The 22443-nt window shown below is 32.9% G+C and overlaps 4 protein-coding genes across 4 annotated transcripts; 1 reads left to right on the top strand and 3 right to left on the bottom strand.

Moving 5' to 3' along the window:
• Positions 1-579: 579 nt before the first annotated feature.
• Positions 580-13614, bottom strand: LOC125049641 (monocarboxylate transporter 14-like). Its single transcript, XM_047649037.1, has 6 exons — positions 13481-13614; positions 10775-12264; positions 10268-10696; positions 8712-8933; positions 1872-2157; positions 580-980 (listed from the first exon to the last, which is right to left on the bottom strand). Exons 2-6 carry the CDS (start codon positions 11990-11992, stop codon positions 829-831), a joined length of 2307 nt encoding a protein of 768 aa, XP_047504993.1. The 5' UTR covers positions 11993-12264; positions 13481-13614; the 3' UTR covers positions 580-828.
• Positions 13615-15721: 2107 nt separating this feature from the next.
• Positions 15722-16373, top strand: LOC125049654 (40S ribosomal protein S24). Its single transcript, XM_047649049.1, has 2 exons — positions 15722-15883; positions 15978-16373. The coding sequence occupies exons 1-2, from the start codon at positions 15834-15836 to the stop codon at positions 16324-16326; spliced, it is 399 nt and encodes a 132-aa protein (XP_047505005.1). The 5' UTR covers positions 15722-15833; the 3' UTR covers positions 16327-16373.
• Positions 16156-18171, bottom strand: LOC125049737 (lactosylceramide 4-alpha-galactosyltransferase-like). The gene is made up of 3 exons (XM_047649175.1): positions 17480-18171; positions 17244-17368; positions 16156-17006 (listed from the first exon to the last, which is right to left on the bottom strand). Exons 1-3 carry the CDS (start codon positions 18169-18171, stop codon positions 16780-16782), a joined length of 1044 nt encoding a protein of 347 aa, XP_047505131.1. The 3' UTR covers positions 16156-16779.
• A 1527-nt stretch (positions 18172-19698) lies between these two features.
• Positions 19699-21246, bottom strand: LOC125049645 (lactosylceramide 4-alpha-galactosyltransferase-like). Its single transcript, XM_047649040.1, has 3 exons — positions 20354-21246; positions 20163-20284; positions 19699-20088 (listed from the first exon to the last, which is right to left on the bottom strand). Exons 1-3 carry the CDS (start codon positions 21064-21066, stop codon positions 19862-19864), a joined length of 1062 nt encoding a protein of 353 aa, XP_047504996.1. The 5' UTR covers positions 21067-21246; the 3' UTR covers positions 19699-19861.
• Positions 21247-22443: the final 1197 nt, after the last annotated feature.

Raw genomic sequence — 22443 nt, 5'->3', positions numbered from 1 at the left:
TATATAATAAATATCAAATAAATTATAACAAATTGTTAATATTTGGTGTTCTGTAGTTACATAATTTTATCGTCCACTCGCCAAATTTAACAAAAGAAAAACGTTCATAAATTGAATAAATGACGCTACTATTAAATAAAACAATATTTACTTTTAATTATTTCTTATTACATAATAACGTGTCATAACAATAATAGTAAACTTTTTCAATTTTAATTACATATTTAATACTATAATTTGACTAGAAAGCATTAATTAATTTGTGCTTAGTATAATATTTGTAGATTATTATAAATTTTAGTACCATAGATAACTACAAAGATTCCAAAGAAGTTAAGTGATTAATACTAGATAGTTATTGGCTGTGAAAAGCCGATTAATAAAATATTTCAAAACAGATTTTAAGTCTACAATAGACACAGTTTTCAGTCAGTTTCAGTTAACTATAAGTATACCAACGACCTGTTACAGTCTCTATGTATATTTAGGAATCTGTATAAAACAATCGAAAGAGGTATCTTTACTTATACATTACTAATACATCGTACATTACTAATAAATCATAAATACCATTTTAAAAAAATAATCTGTACGTTAACGCCTAGGAAGATTCTATGGTATTTTTAGTCATTAGTGAATTGCAAGAAACATTTTAATGCATTTTAGTAAAACTATATGGAATATTTTGTCTTTTTAATAAAAATAGATTTTCGAAAGATAAAATTGTTATATAGCTTATTGATTCAACATCAATGTTTCAAACATCAATAGAGCAAAATATTTTAAAAATTGTATTTCAACTGTAAAACAGTTTTTTTTTTATTAAGTTTATATAATATTGTTTTCTATTTCAGCCTGCCTACGTTGCTGGTAAGACCTAATAGGCTGTATGAAAGAAGTTAAGATACCAGCTACAATAATCCAACCTCCAGCCAGATAGAAAGACAGCTCCCAGGAAAACGTCAAATCGTAGATCAGACCTGGAAAAATGCATATAATAATTCCGTATCTGAGATAGCTCTTAAGCTTAGGATTCCTAGAAAAGCGGTGCCGTCAACTAACGGCCGTCATTTTACGGTTGTTAATAACGGCCGTCTTTAAAAAAGACAATCATTTTCGCTCGTCCAAGTCACGTTTCCACTCATTGTATTAATTAAATATGGGCACCGCTACACGCGAAAAACGTTGAACTAATATTTATCACCGCTATGATGGCCGTCATTCAAATGACAGCACCGCTATTTGACATTACGGTGACACTCAACGTTCTCTAGAAAACCTACTCCGATGTTATTTATAGACAACGTATGGGTGACGTCACCCAACGCTACATCACGGCCGTTAGATAACGGCACCGCTTTTCTATGAAACCTAAGCTTTAGATTAAGATTTATGTTCAAAATCGATTTGTAATTCATGTCTACTGTCACTCTTAGAGAGTGCCCTAATATATAAAGTAATAAATATAAATATGTAAATATCCGTTACAAAAGTTTTATTTACATTCCGTATTTACATAAACAAAACATAGTAATAAGTGAATCGAATTCTATTTCAGCGAGTTGTGTTAAAAGGGTATCTCAATTAGAAAAATATCAGCGGAAGATATTCAAAATATATATATATATACTAGTGGACCCGACAGACGTTGTCCTGCATGATATTTCAAGCAATTAGTAAAGCAAAGTATGAAAGTACCGACTGCAGCGCCATCTGGCGGGCTGATTTGTGAATCTAAACCATTCCCAGATCCCCTTGAACACACACAAAAAATTTCATCACAATCGGTCCAGTCGTTTGAGAGAAGTTCAGTGACATACACACAGAAGAATTATATATATAAAGATACACATATCTAAACTATTACTCACCAGATAATGGTGGTCCAATTAAATGTCCAATCCCCTCCGCTAGCAAAACCAACCCATATGCTGAGGTAAAGTCGTCCAAAGACACCAATTTCACCAAAAGACTAGGTACAAAAGTAAAGGCCGCTGCGAACATCAGTCCAAAAAGGCCACAGAAAAATGCCAGCAACCAATAGTTGTAAATAACCAGAGGTATGGCAAGGACCGAGGCCCCACAGATTACCAGACAAACGGCATACAGGTTGCCAATTGATACTCCTGGAAGGTCTCCAATCCAGCCAAGACCCACCTACAATAGAAAAGGATAACTCTCGATCAAGCCATCTTATTTTTTAGAATTTTTATGTGACCCGGCAATCGTTGTTTTGCCATGTTTTTTTTTTTTTAAAGACAATTTACACCAATTGACCTAGTCCCATGCTAAGCTGGTGAAGCTTGTGTTATGGGTACTAGGCAACGGATATACATACATATTATAGACATATAAATACATAATTAAACACCCAAGACCTAAGCACAACACCAAATGCTCATCACATCGATGTTCGTCTCAGCCGGGGATCGAACCCAGGACCCATGGATTCGCAGTCAGGGGTACTAACCACTAGGCCAATGAGTCGTCAAATGTATATTATTTCTTTTTTTAGATCAATAAAAATAACTATATACTAAAATAAAAAAATAGAGGTTGATCGTAGAAGGGTGAAAATTAAGGGTTGTATATATTTTTGTATGCTGTATCATAAAAAAAAAATCTAAAAAATAAAAATTGGGGTGGACACCCCTTATCACTCAGGGGTTTAAAAAATAGATAGTAGCCGATTCTCAAACTTACTGAATATACATTAAAAATTTCATAAGAATCGGTCTAGCCGTTCCGGAGGAGTATGGGAACGAACATTGTGACACGAGAATTTTATATATTAGATAATGTCAAAACGTGCTTTATATACCCTTCTTTAAATACAGTTTCACCTTTTAAAGTATTGATTGGTATCGTCAGTATTTTCCTTGTATACGTATACATAGAATTGACTGGGATTATAAGGTCAAGGCTGGCACAAAAAACTTTTGAAAAGGACCTTTCTATGCCGTGAAAACAAAATAATTGTCATTGTTTGTCGGTAATCAGTGCGTAACGAACTAAATTACGTAATAACAATCCTGAGTTAATATTGCCCTATTTAGTTAAATGCTCATTAGCTGTATGTATGTTTTAAATATTAAATTTTTCTTAAATTGAAATTGTTATTTATTTATTAAATTGTTACACAGTAAATATAACTGGTAATGTTACTTTCATAATGATTTATTTTTATAGATTACTAGCTGACCGGGCAAACGTCGTTTTGCCATGTATATCATTTATAATAAAAAAATAGGGGATGATCGTAGAGGGGTGAAAATTAGGGGTTGTATGTATTGTTTAATGCTGTATCATAAAAAATAAAAATGTTGTCTAAAAAATAAAAAATAAAATTTAGGGGTGGACTACCCTTAACATTTAGGGGGATGAAAAATAGATGTTGTCCGATTCTCAGTCATACCCAATATGCACACAAAATTTCATGAGTATCGGTCGAGCCGTTTCGGAGGAGTTTGACCACAAACACCGCGACACGAGAATTTTATATATAAGATTAATGTCATAAGGATATGAGCACGAAATAGTATATAATTACATAATATATTTATATAATAATAATATAAGCAATTAAAATAACATTTCTATTAGTAATCCTAACATCAATAATTCAAAAATAAATTATATCTGAAGGTTAAAACAGATATATTTAGTAAATGTTAAAAGCGGGAATTTGGCACGGTTATACGTAAATATCAGGTGACATGTTTTCTGGATTCTGGTTTGAGAGCAGTTGTTTAAAATAAATTCTACATACACATTACGGCGTCTATATTGTATGTAGAAGTATGATATTCTCTTATAAATTGTAATATCTATTCAAACTTCCAAATGCTCTGGGTGAGATAAACTTACATAAAAATCTAACTTTTCAATTCATTCTCAAACATCAATGCGTATTAGTTTAAAACCAGAACAAATTCCTTTCAATGCCTTCTAATAAATCGATTGTCATGAATGACTATTAGTATAAGATCCCGATATACAACGACCTTCACCGAGATGCTTATTTAATGAAACGTATTTTATATTTAATTTAATATGTCAATAAATATAATCCATATGGGTTGTCTAGCAAATTTCAGTCCAGAGTATGTTTAATTAATATTTAAAAAATTTTTTTTTTTATAATTTGCATGTAGTAAATTTTTTAAATTTTTTTCAATCAATATTTTTAGTCAGGGTAGTATTATATATGTATCACTATAACTTTCTTTTTTACTAAAGATGTATATATATACTTTAGTGTCATAAAAAATATACACATAAATAATTAATTGATTAAAAACAACCTAACGTTTGCATATTCTATGGGCTTCATACTTTCGATTGGTATAGAATTTATCTAATAATCATACCGGTGAAATGTTTAAAATTTTTTTTTTTTTTAATATTAATTAAAATACTCTAGACTGGAATTTGCTAAGCAACCCATATGGATTATATTTATTGACATATTAAATTAAATATAAAATACGTTTCATTAAATAAGCATCTCGGTGAAGGTCGTTGTATATCGGGATCTTAGACCATATAGGAAAATTACTTTGATATATTTATATGACCGAACACATTCTACCCAATTAGCAAAAATATGTCGTAAAAAGCACGTTTCTGAATCGATTACTGGTGGCAAGACAGTCCCCAGATTATTATGTAAACGACCTCAGCACGTTTGTTGTGATTAATATTATCGTTGAAATTAGTAGTTCATTAATATAATAATATTTATTTTTTACACGCTTTATTCGCTTCACCTGTATGTACGCTTCACCTGTATGTATGTATGTAACCGACTCCTTCGGACTCGATTTTGACCCACTTTTAACGGACAGATTTAATTCAAACTTTGTGCACCTGTCAAAGATCGATGACAATGCAATAATCCGAAAAGAATTAATAAAATAATAATAATAATAATAGTTTATAAAAAGAGCAACCCACGCTTTTTCACAATAATGCCAGTATTTTTTGTTAATTACCACTTTCAGCCTAAATTAGGAATTATTTTTCACTTTTTAGTATGATGTGCTTTAAAAGCGTGTTTTTTAGTTTTTTTTAAATATTATTTATTATTTTTTTATTTATATCTTCCCGAAGGCCATGGATCTCCACTTGCTTCGGTCCTGACATACCTCTCTCACCTCATCCACTTTCATGATATTCACTATGTATCAGCTATGGGTACTCTTACCTTGTCCCTTATCTAGTACGTCCTAAGACTTATATGTATATAGTTATATAAAATTCTCGTGTCACAATGTTCGTTCCCATACTCCTCCGAAACGGCTTGACCGATTCTTATGAAATATTTTATGCATATTTAGTAATTCTGAGAATCGGACATCTATTTTTCATCTCCACCATCATCACCACCCTCAAATTTTTATTTTCTTTTTTTTGACAAAACTTTTTGTTTTTTTTATGATACAGCATACAAAAATACATACAACCCTTTATTGTCACCCGTCTACGATTAACCCCTATTTTTAATTTGTTAAAAACTTATGACTTCAACTCTGAGGTTTATACAATAGAGAAAAATTAACAGAAAAACCTAAAAAAATTCATTCCGGAAAACCAAACAGTCTCTGGGGTAGTATAGCAAAATATTCCATGTTGGTATGTACTAAAAAGGTAGGCTAAGGGTCTGTTTCACAATGTATAGATAAAGTACCAAATAGCTATGCAACACATAAATTATTAATAAATTTTGCTATTTGACATTCATCGGACTCATAGCTTAAGATGGACTATTATGTGACGAATAGCGCTATCTGACAGTCGTGAAACGCAACAATAGTGTTTATCCTACCAATAAGTAATAAATAGCTAATTTGGAACTTATGTAGAACGTATATTGTGAAAAAGATCCTAAGTAAAATCACATTAAAGAGAAACAAAGTTCGCGGGGGCAGCTAGTAAAAATATATATTACTAGCCGTTTCGCGCCCGCTTTGCTGGACGAATTAAAATAAATTTTATGTTTCATTATTTTATTTTTTTTCATATTTTTATTATTCTTCTTTTTAACTTCCCGCTAAGAAAATTGAAATATTTCGAAAATCGAGTTTTTAACAGATGTTGACGTTTTGCGGTTCTAGGAAGCCTCTTTTGTTTTTATTAGCGGGAAAAATTTTCATAAAAGTAAAACAGAAATAAAAAAATGAAGGAACGTTGGAATTAAAAAAATAAATAGCCATAAACCATCTAGGAAAAATTTCGCATCGAATGGTGGTAGTTTCATGTCGATACGATCAGTGGTTTAAGCGTGAAAGAGCCTCAAACGAACACCATTTTCTTTTTATATATATAGATTTATCTAATTCGCCTTTTATATAGTGCCAATAATACTAATTATTATTATTATTATTATTATAGCCTCTATTCGGACATGCCAGTATTTTTCTTTATTTTTCGTATATTGTACTTTTCTTCCACTTTTGCTTGTCCGTTTGCCAGATGGCAAAGGCCTCCTCCAACCTTCTCCATTCTGGCCTTTCTATGGCCACTCTACCCCATGTTGATCCCGCGACTTGTATAATGTCGTCGTCCCACCTTTTTTGTGGTCTACCTCTCTTTCTCTTTCCATCTCTTGGGTACCATTGTGTGATTATTTTACTCCATTTGTCCTTTCCTCTGATCATGTGGCCTGCCCATTTCCACTTTTGTCTTCTTATTTTCAAAGTTATGTCCTGTACCTTAGTCTTTCCTCTGATGTTGCTACTCCTTACTTTGTCTTTTCTTTTGATCCCAGTCATGCTCCTTTCCATGGCATGTTGACATACGGAGAGTTTATTTGTTACGTTTTTTGTTAAAGCCCATGTTTCGCTCCCGTAAGCCAGCACTGGCAGGATGCATGTGTTAAATAATTTGCTTTTCGTTGAATTGTGTAGGGTCTTGTCTTTCATCACTTCTTTTAGGCTCCAATATTTTTTCCAGCTGTTTGCAACTCTTCTTTCGACTTCTTTGTTTCCGTTATCGTCTGGAGACATCAGTTGACCGAGGTATAAATATTCTTCCACGTAGGAGATTTGGTTCTGCTCCACTATTACAGGGTCTTTGTTGCCATTGGTCATGATTTTTGTTTTTTCCGGGTTTAGCTTCAATCCGGCCTTTGCACTTTCCGATGCTAGATCATTTATCATCTTGTTTAGATCAGCTGGTGTTTTTGCAAATAATACGATATCATCAGCGAATCGTAGGTGCGTTAGCGCGCGGCCATTAATAGTTATACCCATGTCCCTCCATTCCAGATTCCTGAAGATCATTTCTATTACGGCCAGAAAGAGTGTTGGTGAAAGGGGGTCACCCTGTCTCACGCCTTTTTGTATTTGAAATTTATTTCCTTCTTTTTCTAGGCGGATACAAGCCGAACTGTGTTTATAAATGTTTTTTATAATTCTTATATATTTGTGCTCTATACCCAGTTCCTTTAAGGCTTCCCAGATTTTTGAGTGTATCAAAGAATCGAAAGCCTTACTGTAATCAATAAAAGCTATGTAGTATACAAGCTGGTACTCATTGTATTTTTCTATAATTTGTCTTACAGTGTGGATGTGGTCTAGCACCGAGAAATCTTTACGGAATCCTGCCTGTTCAATGGGTTGTTGCTCATCTAATTTCCTTCCTATTCTTTCCAAAATAATCTTTGCAAAAATCTTGTAAATGTTAGACATTAGACTGATGGGTCTATAGTTTCCAATATCGCAGTGATTCCCTTTCTTGAATATAAGGATTATGATGGATTCAGTCCACTGTTTTGGGATGATTTCTGTGTTTATCACGTAGTTGAAAATTTCTGTAAGTATCGGTGCCACTGCTACCTTCGTTTGCTTTAGTATTTCATTGGTTATGCCATCTGGCCCTGGAGTTTTATAATTTTTCTGTGTGTCAATAGCTTTTTCAGTTTCTTCCTGCATGATGTAAGGTACCGTTTCGTACTCTGGTAAGTCTATTTCTCTTTTATTTGTGTTATTTTTGTATAGTTCGGTGTAGTAGTCAGTAGCGATTTTGAGTATTTCTTGTCTACCAATTTTCTTCGCTCCTCTTCTATCTTCCATCTTAACAATCCATTCTTTCTTGTTAGTTAATTCTTTGTACGCCTTCTTTATTCCTCCTGTCTGTCTTATATGTCTCTCTATTGTTTCCATACGATGTTGTCTCCTGTCTTTCCTAATGTTTTCTTTTATTTCTTTACTAATTCTTGCAATTTCTTTTCTATTTTTACCAGTATTTTTCGCACTTATTAGCACTGCTCTTTGGTTAAGGAGGTTGACGGTTTTTTCTGTCATCCTGTTGTATAGGTTCTCTTTCCTTTTGCTATGATCTTTAGTAGTGGTTACAATTTTATTTTCCAACCAATTGTATTTCTCCTGTGTGTCGGCGTCTTTTGTTTCATATTTGTAGTCTTTAAGTTTCGAGTTTAGTGAGTTGGCTATTTCTCCTATCAGATGTTTGTTAATTTTTATATTTTCTCGACTTATTTTTGGTCTGGGGTTCTTGGGTTGGGATGAGTTTAACTCAGCTCTGACCATGCGGTGGTTGGTGTTAAAATTTAGGTTATTGATGACATTTATGCTTGGAAAGAATTTATGTTTGTTGGTCAGTATAAAGTCAATTTGGTTTTTTGATTTTCCATCGGGTGACAACCAGTAATACAATAATACTAATACTATGTACCAATTAATTAAGCTTACCATCCCAATTGTATTTGTAATTCCAATGAGACTCAACAAGACTGCTCCCTCATCTTCCCCATAACCTTTGTGTATCATATGCTCAGCGAGGTAGAAGTATGGTACAATGAACCATACGAAAATTATAATCGTGCCAATACATAAAAGGTCGAATGTGACTTTCTTGAAGAGGTCTACGTTGAACATATCGGCGAGGACACTGACGCAATCATCGTACCATTTCTGTTGGAGAATATTGATATTACATACAGAACGATTTAATAATAATTAATTAATATTTTGTTCATATGTATTATGTTGTTGCTTAATAATAAATTAAATTAATATCTGACCCAATACTCTTTTGTCCCAATCTCGATTGTTTTATTACATGAAATTTGAAGTTTTACGAAATGAGTTTGGTCGATTATACGTTTTCAGCCAATCGCTGGGTGAAGTAGGTCGAGTCGAAATCCACGGTTTTCTGTTTATAATACTACTCAACTCCAACGAAAATTAAAGCTTAGTTGTATATAGTTAAGGTCCTATGTTAAATAGCATCTAATTCGTCTAGCGTAATATACTAGTCAATTGAAACCACGTTAAAACGATTATGTCGAAAATTGAAGATTCAAAGTTACTTTATAGGTAGAATAGTTTATTTTATAAACCTGTACTTGTACTAAAACGTCAACTAAAACAATACGAAACTATTTGGTATACATTATATAATGGAGGTTCAATCACGTCTTGGGGACATAAAAATATGGAGATATAAGAATAAGAATTGAAATTGAATATGTAAAATACTTATTACCTTGAAGAAGAAAAATTATCATAGGTAAGTATTAATGATGACTGATGAGTTTTAATTTTAAAATTTTTCGCTTCACTACACAAAATGTTTTCTTAATATTAATATACTACAACACTACTGATATGTATAGATACGCAAAGCTACATAAATGGGATGTGAGACATTAATAATACTGATTTTAAAAAAATTTACCCATGATTTTCACTGAAAAACGATATCCTTATTTTCCATATATAAATGCAATAGCCACAGTCATAGAATAAACAGGACACATTTTTATTTATCTATCGCAAACTTTTCCCACCACACAAAATTTCACCAGGTTGTACTGTCCGGCAAAAAAGGTGGACAGTCTTTAGACGCGAAGCGCGAACTTTCCCCCATTCTTAAAATCTTAGTATCGCGGCTAATATAAAAATACATAGTATATTGAGCAATTTAGGAAATAACGTCTATGAACACGTTTCATAACTAATTTAATAATACAGCGAGGAAATGTTGCCAGCGTTAAAGGTACACTGCCACAGGGACCAAACTTTTTAAATTTGTTTTGATTTTCTTTTTAATTATTTTTATTATTACATTGTAGGTTAAGAAAATTGTAAATACTGTATACTTAATTGTAATGTAAAATCAGTATTTAAAAAAAACAGTCTAGCAATATTCTTAGCTGGATTGTTAATATTCACCTGCATCTAATGAGTTCTATTTATGTCTATTAATCGTTTATTTAATAATTAGGATAATTTTGATGCCTTACCTCTTCATCCTCATTGACTGTAACCATTGAGTTCTTAAATATATCGGGGCAGGAGGACGCCTTCAATTTATACCGTTTTATATTCAACAACGCGTTCCTATGGCTTATTGAGTTTAATGGCACCTTCAAGTCCCTTAGATAATGATGGTTTATCGACAATTGTTTTTTGAACCAATCCCTCTTGTTTTCCTTACTGTCTTGTTTTAGCAATGGCCGTAAATCTTTTGCTTCGGACATTGACCTTTTGAATTCAGGCTTTTCATTCGTTATTTCACCTTCATTAGGTTTCCTTTCGATAATATATAGTTTGATGGTTTTAGACGGGTTTTTTCTTGGTTCAAGATCACCGTCATTAATGTTGTTTGTAGATGAAACGTATTTCATAGCGTCGTCACATTCCTTACACGTATTTGTGAATGGATTAGGTATCTGAAATATTAAGTAAAATATTAAACATGACATATGCACGTGTTTCCTAATTAAATTTTAATATAATAAGTTTCTTACCTTATTAATTCTCACCAAATGAGAGTGCAAGTCAATAAGAGAACTTGTCTTCTTTTCACTATTCTTCTTTCTCATGAACAACATCATCTCTCGACGGCGTATTGCCGCAACTTCATCTTTAATAACTTGCTCTGCTAGCACTCCCTTAGAAATTAAACGCTTCATGTATTTACCACGGGTAAATTCATCGTCAAAAGTAAAAGAGTTGGCTATAGAGGCAGAGCTAGAATATTTAGATTTGGCATCATCTCTAACAGATTTCAAGTCCTCTTTTTCAGATTTTTCCTTTCTTTGTTCCAATATCCACCACTCTGGATCTCTCATAACGCAACCGCAAACGCACAAATTTAGAAGTGTACCAGCTAAAATCAAGATGGTTCCTCTCCATCCAAATTCTTTAATCAAATATTGTGTCATCGGTGCGTAAATAAATGTACCAACGCCTGTTCCACACGCCCCCAAGCCAACAGCGAGATTTCTTTTCTTTTCAAACCAGTAAGCAATAGAAACTACTGCAGTAACATAAACAAGTCCGAGACCTAAACCAGCGATAACTCCGAATGTCAACATAATCAATTCTATTGAGTTTGAAACAGATGCCAATACAAACCCAAGGGTAGAAATTAGTCCCCCCAATATTGTCATACTACGACAGCCATATCTGTCCACAAGAGCACTCATCACTGGTCCAGCAAGTAACGGCACTGCAATGAATAAGCTTCCAATCCAAGCAGTAGTAGCCTTACTTGCTTTAAACTCATCCAGAAATTCCATGTATAATAAACCAAATGAAAAACTTATTCCGTCGGCTATTACCGAGATAACAAAAGATGAAAAGACCACAACCCATCCCCATCCACCATCTGGAATTATCGCTTTAGGCGGTGCAGTATTTATCAGTTTCTGCTCCTCTTTGAGTTCTTTATCATAGCTTACGCTCTTGTTGTGGTTAGTTTTTTCTTGTCCCGCATTATTCATAGTTATCTTACAATTTTCATTATACTCTTCCGTTGTTTTACCATTTGTAGAAAGGAAATCATTACTACTTTCTACATCGGGGCTGGAGAATGTCGTGCCAATACTCGTTGTATCATCTTCGCCTTTCACAATTCCCGACGTTGATTCAGTTAAAAGAGATTCACGAACCGCATCTAGAGCCTTCGTTTTATGGAGTGGAGTGCGATTTCTTAGAACTATAGTATTTTCATCAAATTCCATTGCTACAATTTAAGATAATACTGGCAGTGAGATGGTTGATTGGCCCGATTAACGTCTTAATCTAGGATCCCTGGCAGAGTATCGACTAGACTGTCTCGCCACGCTGTTGAGTTTAAGCGAGTTTGGCTTGTTTTCAACAAGAACCATTAAGATCTTTATCAAAGAGCTGAAGTCTGCAGTTTTAAAGTGACCCATGCAAGGTAGTCACAGTCGAATCGTAATAAAAATCTTACAGCTGTTCTTGCTTGTCGATGGCATATGTGACGATGCACCTGAAAATTAAAATAAAATTCTGTAATACATATTAAAACAAAGTTGCCCTTCCTATTTCATACGTGAACAAAGTTTTTATAAGGTAAACTAGCCCCGTAGAATAAACATAATAAGTTTAACCTGCCTCACTGACCTTGACCGAGCTACATAAAAAGTTACTTACAATATTTAGTCAAGAACCATCGAATAGTATATAATTATATTACATTTACTACCGTGCTGAGTCGTCCATTAATATCTATACAACAAGAGGAATTAATAACAAAAAGAAGACATCAGTAGCTCATCTAATATTAGCACATTCAACAAAACAAACACGCTCTTCAGATTTATAATGTTTGTAGTGGTAATATGCAATTTTTTAAGTAGATAAATTAACAACTGATTTAAGTGTTGAAACGTCCTTTTTTAGCTACCGATTTAATCATAGAAATTTTTCCATAAATATTTAGTCATAGTAATTCTTAACAATAAAATAAAAGTTTGGCTTGTTTGAAATTTTAATATATCACAACACGATATGGTTTTTTTATAGAAAATAATACCCAAGTAAGTATAAATAAATCAATATATATATATCTAATTTGTTTATCATGCCGTGTGTATAGTTAGGTTAAGTCTAAGGTTAGAGCTACATACTATATTAGAAGTATAGGGGTTCTACTTTTAAAATAATATATTTAATGCGAAATATAGTTTCCATTGTCTATATAATGCCTGGGAAATAGGCATGATGAAGAAATTAAACAATGACGAAATGAAATTAATATTTATCTATATAGTTTCTGATAAATTTAATTAAAAATAAGAACACAACTAGGTGATTTCATTTAAGTAATAGTTGTATCTATAAAATTATACATTTTGTGCAAAGTAAATTAATATTTCTTGAAAATGGTTTCATTTAAAATCCTACTTTTTTTCGTTAGATTGTATTATGTACATTTATTAAATTAGGGAAATAAAAAATAAATAGATACATAGTTCTAGAAAAAAATAATTATAATCACATGTTTCATGATGAGCCTAAACCAAAACTAATTACAAACCCATTGTAATATTTAAATAACTAATTATAAAGGATATAAATAGAAGATAATTAAAAGAAGGTACAGTTAAAAGTTATAAGTACCTACAGAAAAAAGCGACATTATTAATATTTACTGTGCTGTAGTTCTATTCCTAGTATTAAATAATAAATATAAACATACATACCGAAATTATGTAAGAAATTCCAAAATACAATACCGCCAGCCACAGAGTCGCGACTTGTACAGGCCATGCAGGCTCCTAAAAATCGATATAACGTAGAAAGAACCATCATGAAGAGCTCTCCCTCCCCTCTGAGCGCATGTATTATCAACTTAAATCGATGGCGTTGTATTGAGTTCAAGGGGTCTTACGTAAATGGTCAGTTGGCTATGACGTATTAAAGTGTCTACGTGAAAAATAACGTAGATACGACGCGGACGATGAAAGTAGTGTCTACTCTTTATCCATGTCTTGAGCCAACTGCGAATTCGACGCGTATATTTTTTATATTTAAAACACTTTACGCTAACATGATTGGAAAATATATAGAACTAAGAAATCTACTGAAAAGTACTTCAAGGTCATACGATAAATATCTTCTTTCTTTAATATACAGAATAGCAACTAAGTAAACATAAATTAATTTATATGGTCTTGGAAAAACTATTTTTTTATTATTAATATTGGTATGAAGCTACTAGAGCGCCTTAACATTTATTAATGCAATTACTCTGTCGTGCGATATCACGGATTTAAAATATTAATTATTAGATTGATAACAGAAATTACTAAACAAGTGAATTTTAAGTCAAAATTCTTAGTAAATTATTATTTAAAAACCCGTCTGTTTTATTTGTTAATCTTTATTTTAACGTAAGTAAAAAATATGCTTGTTATAATAACAATGTCCCGTGAGGGCGGAAAATGCCATAACATGATTTAGATTAAATGGAATGATCTAAAAATAAAATATCGAATAGCGATTTAGCTTCACTTTGTGCCTTAGACGATATTTTATTTTTCTATTAGTATTAACCTTTATTGAATCGTACCTAAAGATGAATCATAGATGAAAGTTAGTGTTTTGTGCTTCCTTTCTAATTATATATTAATAAGAAAGAAAACACAAAATATCTGAAATATCCCGAGATTCTATACCCTATCATTTTTTAGTATATTATAGTGCTTGGCTATGTAGATAAGATGACTGTAGTTTACCAATTTATTTCGTATGCCACATCAGTTATACAATAATGCTATTATGATATAAATTGCTGACAGGACTTAGAGACCATAGTACAGGTTTATTTTTATAACGATCGGTTTTCAGTCCTTATTAATACATGTTTCTTAATACCACATTCGCTTGCCACCAAAGATGGTGGTGGTGGCAGATTTACCACTACCTTCTTTGATTACCTTAAGTTTGTTTACCTAACCTAACTTGACCTTGCTTAGTCATATCAACTGTGGTATTATATTCAAATAAAATTACTATTATGAATAAAAATTGTTTTTCATAAAAAGACTGATAATAATTAATAAAAATTCTGATTATTTAATTATCATTCTTCGCACTCTATTTAACAATGCTTTTAGAATGTTTCTAAGATTGCCATGACCCTGTAGTGCATCGAGAATGATTGGTCATTGGTGATACGCGAACCAGTGTTGCCAGATGGTCTCGGCACCCCTAGACTAATTTGATTTCCCTCCATAAATGCCCCAGGGATGCCTCCAAATACAAAAAAATAATAATTATTGTGTAGTGTTATTACTGAAATTTCATGTAATTTTAGAATTTGTTATTAATTAAAATCACATCACAGCTCAAACGAATATACAAAGGGTAAGGTTAACAACACGGATCCTATTCTTACGATGTGTACGTACTTTAATTTAGTTCCAAAATCAGGAACATACAATAGCAAAAAAACTGTATTTGACGTGTTTTTGAAATTTCCCCTAAGAACCCCCAAATGTTCTTTTCTCCTATTCTGCCCCTAACTAGGTTGAGAAACCTCTAAATGTAGGGGGAAAACTTCTGATATGGCAACACTGACGTGAACCACAATCTATAACATCCGAGTTCCGACAGTAGTGTTTTCCAGGTAAGTGAACTTTGAAGATATTATGTCGAATTTTTACCTAGTTTTGCACTAGATGAGGCTTGCCTTATGCTTATTAGTATAGTAACAAACAGCTAATAATACTGCTATAGTTTTTGAGCTAAATTTTTAAGTCCTTTTAAGATATTTCATGCGTTTTCTATTTGTGATGAATCATTTTATTATTATTGAAATGAACAGCGTGTTTTATGAGTATCATACCTAAAAATAATTAATTTACTTTTAACCACAGAACACTCCTGGCACAGACTCTCGATATCAACACCGTTTGACATTAGATGTCAATTGTTATTTTAATGACAAAAGCGTTGCATCCGGGAAGTGGCAACACAAACACGTTCTTTTTCTTGTCAAGTTGTTGGGAGACACGTGCGTAAATTACGCCGAAATATCTAAAATAATACAAAATGAGTGAAGGAACCGCGACTATTCGTACTCGCAAATTCATGACCAACAGGTAATAGTGATATTTCATGATAAAAACGTCAATTGATGTCGTCTTTCAAGAGTTATCACTGAGACAGGTTATGTGACTATGCTTGTGGTTTCAGATTGTTGGCCAGAAAGCAGATGGTATGCGATGTCCTCCATCCAGGCAAGCCCACCGTCAGCAAAACTGAAATTCGTGAGAAGCTGGCGAAGATGTACAAAGTGACACCCGATGTTGTTTTCGTGTTTGGTTTCAAGACAAACTTTGGAGGTGGCAAATCCACAGGTTTTGGTTTAATCTACGACACCTTAGATTTCGCTAAGAAGTTTGAGCCCAAACATAGGTTAGCGCGCCATGGATTGTACGAAAAGAAGAGACCCACGCGCAAACAGCGTAAAGAACGTAAGAACAGAATGAAGAAGGTGCGTGGTACTAAGAAATCTAAAGTAGGTGCGGCCGCTAAGAAGTGATGTGACGGTTTTTACTGTAAGTAATAAAATACCCAAAAAAAACTGCATTTTGTGTTTACCTTTATACATCCTAATAAGTTCTGTTGTATATAAGTCCCCAATACATTAAATTGTGAAGAGAACCTCAGTAATACTATAACTTTGTAGTAAAAAAGTGCAATTTCATAGAATTAAATATGTCTTCTACTACATTATATTTCAATTATATACATATTTGCTCTATCAAGGATACAGCACCTAGATTTTATATAAATACCTACATAGTGAATTTTATAGTATATTTTTAGATTCTAATAAGAAGTTAATTAAAATAATTGTTCAAAGATTCTTACAAATTTTATATCTAAACTCAAGAAAATTAGTAGAATTCAATTAAAATAGTGATCAATCAATTAAATCATTAACAGAGGCATTAAATATATAGTTCTATATCACATTTTGAAAGTCGTAGAATTATAAACCAAATTCTTCATTATACAGTTGATATACTGAGGGGCAATATCTCTGTGCTAATTTGGAATACAAGGAATGTTTTGGAACTTTTAAGTGATGAGTAAGTCTGTTCCAAATATGGTGCAAATAAGCATCGGGATAGTTCTCAGGATTACCATGCTGAAAGTACTGCATTCTATCATTATAATGAATTGGATACAAGTATTTTGGCTCTAAAACAGTAAATCCTGCAAACAATATATTTCTTTTAAATTACCAATTCAAATATATGTCATGAATGAAGTTTCTATTATTTAATATGTATTAAATATTTAAAAACAATCTAGATCCCAAAAGTTTAATCTGAGTGACCCTCCCTTATGATGTTAATGCCATCATAAGTGCATGTATAGCAATTTTTAAAAATATTTCTGTTGTGTAGAATCTTAAAATTAACTGAGTGAGTTAAGTTACTATTCAAGTACCTTGGCATTTTGAATTAGTCATTTTTGTTAAGTCATCAGTTCCACAGTACCTGGTTAAGACTCTTGTGACAACACCAGGACCATTATGTGCCCAATTATCGCTTTTATAATGTTTCACTATTTCACTGAAAGTAGATGGTTTATTATTACCATAAGGTAGGACACAACTATATGTTACAAGAGACATAAATTATAACTATTATTACAATTTTTTTTCTAAAGTATAAAATGCTTACTCAAGAAAATCAGATGCAACGTTTCTACCTAATGTATAATTATCCAAAGAAATTGCTGCCGAGTTAATTGTGAACACATCTTCTTTTGCAATCCAGTTTTCTCCTAAAAGATCAAATGATTTTACCACAACTACATCTGTGTCTAGGTACACCCCACCCCACTTATAAAGTGAGAGAAATCTTAGTACATTCGATGTATTTTCAATTGCCCAGCTAGTATTTTTCAATGTGCCATTTTCTATAAAAAATTGTATGGGTGTGTTTGCAGAGTATTCATCTATGTGTACTCTAGCTAGCATCACGTTACTGAACCTATACATTATAGACATTTTTCCTAGCAATGCTGACTTGGAAACAGGACCGCTAAAGAAGACGTAGATGTTTCTTTCTGGGTGACTTATTGCCGCCGATTCTATTGCACACATCTGGCGGGAATTTAAATATCCTTTACAGCTAGTGTCGTGGAAAAAAATCGGATATGGGGCAGGAGAAAACGTGCCATCGACGGTGGGGAGATAATCGTCACCATCAATATAATGACATGATATGTCATCACTTTTGTTGTTATGTATCAACTCGTACGTGGTAAGTTCACGTGTGCTATGCACAAGACAGTATAAGCTCAGGCCGAATACACATACAAATATGAATATTTCAATATTTCTTATAACTCTTCGAGGTTTAATGAGCATTTTAATTAATTTGATGAATAGTCTTGATATTACTGTCACTACACACTATCTACTGCACTATTATTGGTTCGGGTATCAGTAACTGCACTATACCATTACCGTTTTATTAAATAATAAAGTCTGTTACGGATTTTAAGTCGTTACTAGTATAATAGACGATATTTATTATAGTTACACGCACATCTGTTAGATTATTGTGTGAGTACTAACGCAGTTTCTCATAGTGTTTATAAATATCTGTTGAACAAGCCTTTCTATTGTAATAAAACAATAGGATGTAATCTTGATATTTTGTGTAGGCATATAAAAAGGGAGCGTTTATCCGATTTAGGATTACCAATTCGAAATTCTAAACCAACCTAGGAACATAAGCCTTCCTCAAAAAGAGATAGATATGCCAATGCGCGTAGAAGTTGCATTCAAATTATTTATTACTGGTTTTCAGTAAATCGTGACAAAAATCCTATATTACTAATAAATACGTGATAATTGTCATCGCTTTTACAATTAAAACACTGTTACGCTAATAACTAAGTATTAATATATGGTAATCAATAAAATAAGTAGGTGTATTAGGTAGTTATTTTTTATTAATCGTGAACTTACTACAAATTCAAATCTACATAGATTTTCTGTAAATTACATTTAAAAATATTGCATATAAATTGTATTAGACTAGAGAACAACTTTTTCAAAGTTTTAAACTAAATGTTCAGTAATAGCTGTAATAAGTACTTCTAAAATATTTAATAATACATATATCTCTGAAAATAGCTTGAAATCACATACCAAGGTGTAACATACGGTTGGTATATATCTACCTTCACAAATAACACCCGACAAAGAATTCTAGTGAAGTTATAATTATATCACGTTAGTCCAGTCAGTCAAGACAATTAATTCATTATACTTAATTCCAAAAGTTTTCAAATTTTGATGTAAGGGCGGGAGTGGTATTAAAACAAACTATAAAATTTTGCAACCTGCTCTGCGGTCCGGAACATTGTTAAAAATGCAATAAATGATAATTTGCTCAGTTCTTGAGACCAAAATTCCAAAAGTTCTGCAAAGTTGGAGTGGTGTTAAATATATTATTTTACATCACGTGTCAAATTTGCAACCAATTTAAGTGTACGGAATATTTTTTGTTATTAAAAATTAATGTTTTTCTTTATTAAACTGAAGGAAAACGTTCCAAAAGTTCTGCAATTTTGACAGATATATCGAAAATAAAATAAATAACAAAAAATGTTCCGTACACTTAGGTTGGTTGCAAATTTTATACGTGATATGAAATATTATATCGAAAACTTCCCCAAGTTTGCAGAACTTTTGGAATTTTTTTCACGACCATACAGCAAAAATTAATTTAATTGCAATTTTAACAATGTTCCGGACTGCGGACAAAGTTGCAAAATGAGATTTATTGTCGTCCCAATGTACCATTCACTTGACCGAAGTTTGAAAACTTTTGGAATTATTATCAAATTTTCGATTTCGAATGTCTATAATGACTGGTCTACGTATAGAAATCAGTAAAAAAGACTAGAAACGTCAAAGAAAGAATGAATTCTGATTGAGCAAAAATAATAGACTTAAATTAAAGCTTGGTCGAACTAAGTCCCATCTATAGAGGCCACGAACTTATCTGAAACATTTTCCAATGTATCTGTAAAATTGATTGCAATACTTAAAATTTATAAGCAAACGCATAATAAATAGCGGGACAGTGTTTCCTAGTAAGCTTGCTGTAACGGGATCCGATTCGTTTTTTTCTTCCTGTGCCGATTCCCATCTTGGTCCAGAGATAGTATGTGTATGCTGTCTCGTATCCCGGCAATTCGCCAAGCTGGGAAAAGTCCATTACACGTTGGCTTTCTATTGGATAGAAGAACTGCGGGCCGTAGATTTCAAATCCTAAAAAAGGGAGAGGTTTCATAAATTAACAAGAGACTGAAAATAACTAAGTTATAAAGTTTGTCGATTATTACCATTGCAAGAGATTGCAGCATTGCTGATAGGATTAGGCGTGGAACATTCTTGCTCTACAATCTTGGCCATTACATTTTCTCCATTCGTGCAGTCAAAATTTTTGTGATGTTTTATAAGTAATCTGGAAAAGAATTAATTATAGCGATCATTTCACCATCATACAAAATTCTCCTATGACTGGGCACTATACCTTAACGCGGCTTCAGCAATAGATCGCCTTTCTTTAGAGATTGCAAGTATACCAGAAGCTATGGATTGATCATCAGACTTCGGAACCCAATTCCGAGGTAATGAGCTCAACGACTTCGTCACTATAAAGTCTTTTTCCATGAAAATGCCTCCCCATTTGTACAGCGTTATATATTTCACCAGAACTTCCGTGAGGGCTATAGCGCAATCGGTATCGTTTAAAGCTCCACTCGATACGAATCCTTCTGCAGGTGTACCCATAGAAAATTCCTCAATGTTAACTCGAGCGAAGTGTATATTTGGAAGCTTCATGAGGACTTTTAATACGTCATTCCTTTTTAATTCTTCATTTGAAACGGGACTGTTGAAAAGAACATAGATCGGCCAATCCCGGTGCGCTCTCGCAGCGGATTCAATAGAGCACGCATCCTTTGGATGAAAAACGCGAACGTTGCACGAGGGATCATTGAAGAATATCGATCGACCGGTCGGATTAAACGCTGTGATACTTGATAAATTATTATCATTGGTATCATAGTAACAGCTTATATCATCTTTCCACTTTGTGAGTGAAAATGTGGTGCCTAAAGTGTACTTAAAGTATACTATAAAGCTTAGGGCAAAAAGAGATAAAGTGACGTAGTTCCACCTTCGTTTGATTCGTATGTGGACCTTCCGGTTCACTACTATACTTCTTAGTATAACCTTTGACATCTTAACGTAGTCAATTCAAAAAGTTCGAAATTCAGCGCACACCACAGCAACAGGTATTTAAAATTCTTTGTCACCGGTTGTTGGATTTCGAATCATCAGTATGCAATCTTTTAAATGATAGTTGCAAAATGCACCCTGCACGGGCAACGGTTGCATCGAACTAAGTAAAATTGGACATATATTCGCCCTTGGTACAATTTATAGGCGCAATAAAGATGTAATTAAATGTTTCTTGTACAAACTTATGAATTTATGGTTAAAACAGGAACAACGAACCAGAGAGCATTCGATTCCCATTATGTTGTCCGTTATATTTAACGTAAAAATATTTTATGCTTAACACGAAACTCTTAACAAATAAAATCTGTTTTTGACATTAGTATTTCATTTAAAACTGGTAAAATGCTCACGAAGTAATATTTTTACATCTAATATATAAAATTCTCGTGTCACAATGTTCGTACCCATACTCCTCCGAAAAGCTCGACCAACTCTTATGAATTTTGTTACGCATATTCAGTAAGTCTGAGAATCGGCTACTATCTATCTTTCAAACCCCTTATCAAATCAAATGTTAATGTCCATCCCTAAATTTTTATATGTTTGTTATTGTATTGTATGTATTTTTTTATGATACAGCATACAAAAATACATACAACTCTTAATTTTCACCCCTCTACGACCAACCCAAATTTTTTTATTTGTTAATTAAAATCTTATGACTATAACTCTGAGGTTTATATAGAGAAAAGTTCACAGGAAAACCTAAAGTTTTCATTCCAGAAAACCGAACAGTCTTTGGGGTAGCATAGCAAAATCTTCCATGTTGGTATGTACTAAAAAGGTAGGCTAAGTAAAATCACATTAAGGAGAAACGAAGTTCGCGGGGGCAGCTAGTTTTATATAAGATAATTTTTTTTTTGTTACGTGTATGTTTGTGAATAAGGTAATAAAGCATTAATAAATAAATAAATACATCATACAAGTAACATGAAATCCTTTGGGAATAAAATATGCTAATAAGTCTTCCCTTGGACCACGGCGCAAGGAAAAAGCTCGCATGCGCTGTAGCCTATTCCCTGATCAATCATATTCGCATCTGGGCTCGAGTTTATTTATATACAGCCTCTAACGATCGAAGCTTTTAACGGCGCAATTAATAATTGCGACCTTGACTAACTTTTTTTAAAACGATTATCGCCTCGTAACTATTGGTTAAGGTTGGTTGTCTTACTGATGGGTTACGGTGTCCTGGGTTCGATTTTTAAAACCAAAAATTTACTTAGGCACAAAAGCGGCGGAATATCTTTGTTTTCTCTCTATCTCTAATAACTCTTTTTGCCATCTACAAAATCCTCATACTACTTATACCTGGCG

This window comes from Pieris napi, chromosome 5 (genome assembly GCF_905475465.1).
Source record: "Pieris napi chromosome 5, ilPieNapi1.2, whole genome shotgun sequence".
Lineage (NCBI taxonomy): Eukaryota > Metazoa > Arthropoda > Insecta > Lepidoptera > Pieridae > Pieris > Pieris napi.
The sequence above is the reverse complement of the archived record's forward strand: the minus strand, read 5'-3'. Positions and strand labels throughout refer to the sequence as shown.

Bases quoted from the DNA above. Each gene is read 5' to 3' on its own strand.
- LOC125049641 (XM_047649037.1), bottom strand. From the start codon at position 11,992: ATGGAATTTGATGAAAATACTATAGTTCTAAGAAATCGCACTCCACTC. The intron at 10,697-10,774 runs GTAAGAAACTTA...TTAATATTTCAG, and splicing joins ATTTGGTGAGAATTAATAAG to ATACCTAATCCATTCACAAA. The intron at 981-1,871 runs GTGAGTAATAGT...GCATTTTTCCAG, and splicing joins AATTGGACCACCATTATCTG to GTCTGATCTACGATTTGACG.
- LOC125049654 (XM_047649049.1), top strand. From the start codon at position 15,834: ATGAGTGAAGGAACCGCGACTATTCGTACTCGCAAATTCATGACCAAC. The intron at 15,884-15,977 runs GTAATAGTGATA...TTGTGGTTTCAG, and splicing joins CGCAAATTCATGACCAACAG to ATTGTTGGCCAGAAAGCAGA.
- LOC125049737 (XM_047649175.1), bottom strand. From the start codon at position 18,171: ATGCTCATTAAACCTCGAAGAGTTATAAGAAATATTGAAATATTCATA. The intron at 17,369-17,479 runs GTAAGCATTTTA...ATCTACTTTCAG, and splicing joins GTTGCATCTGATTTTCTTGA to TGAAATAGTGAAACATTATA. The intron at 17,007-17,243 runs GTACTTGAATAG...TATTGTTTGCAG, and splicing joins GACTAATTCAAAATGCCAAG to GATTTACTGTTTTAGAGCCA.
- LOC125049645 (XM_047649040.1), bottom strand. From the start codon at position 21,066: ATGTCAAAGGTTATACTAAGAAGTATAGTAGTGAACCGGAAGGTCCAC. The intron at 20,285-20,353 runs GTATAGTGCCCA...ATTCTTTTCCAG, and splicing joins ATTGCTGAAGCCGCGTTAAG to ATTACTTATAAAACATCACA. The intron at 20,089-20,162 runs GTAATAATCGAC...TCCCTTTTTTAG, and splicing joins TGCTGCAATCTCTTGCAATG to GATTTGAAATCTACGGCCCG.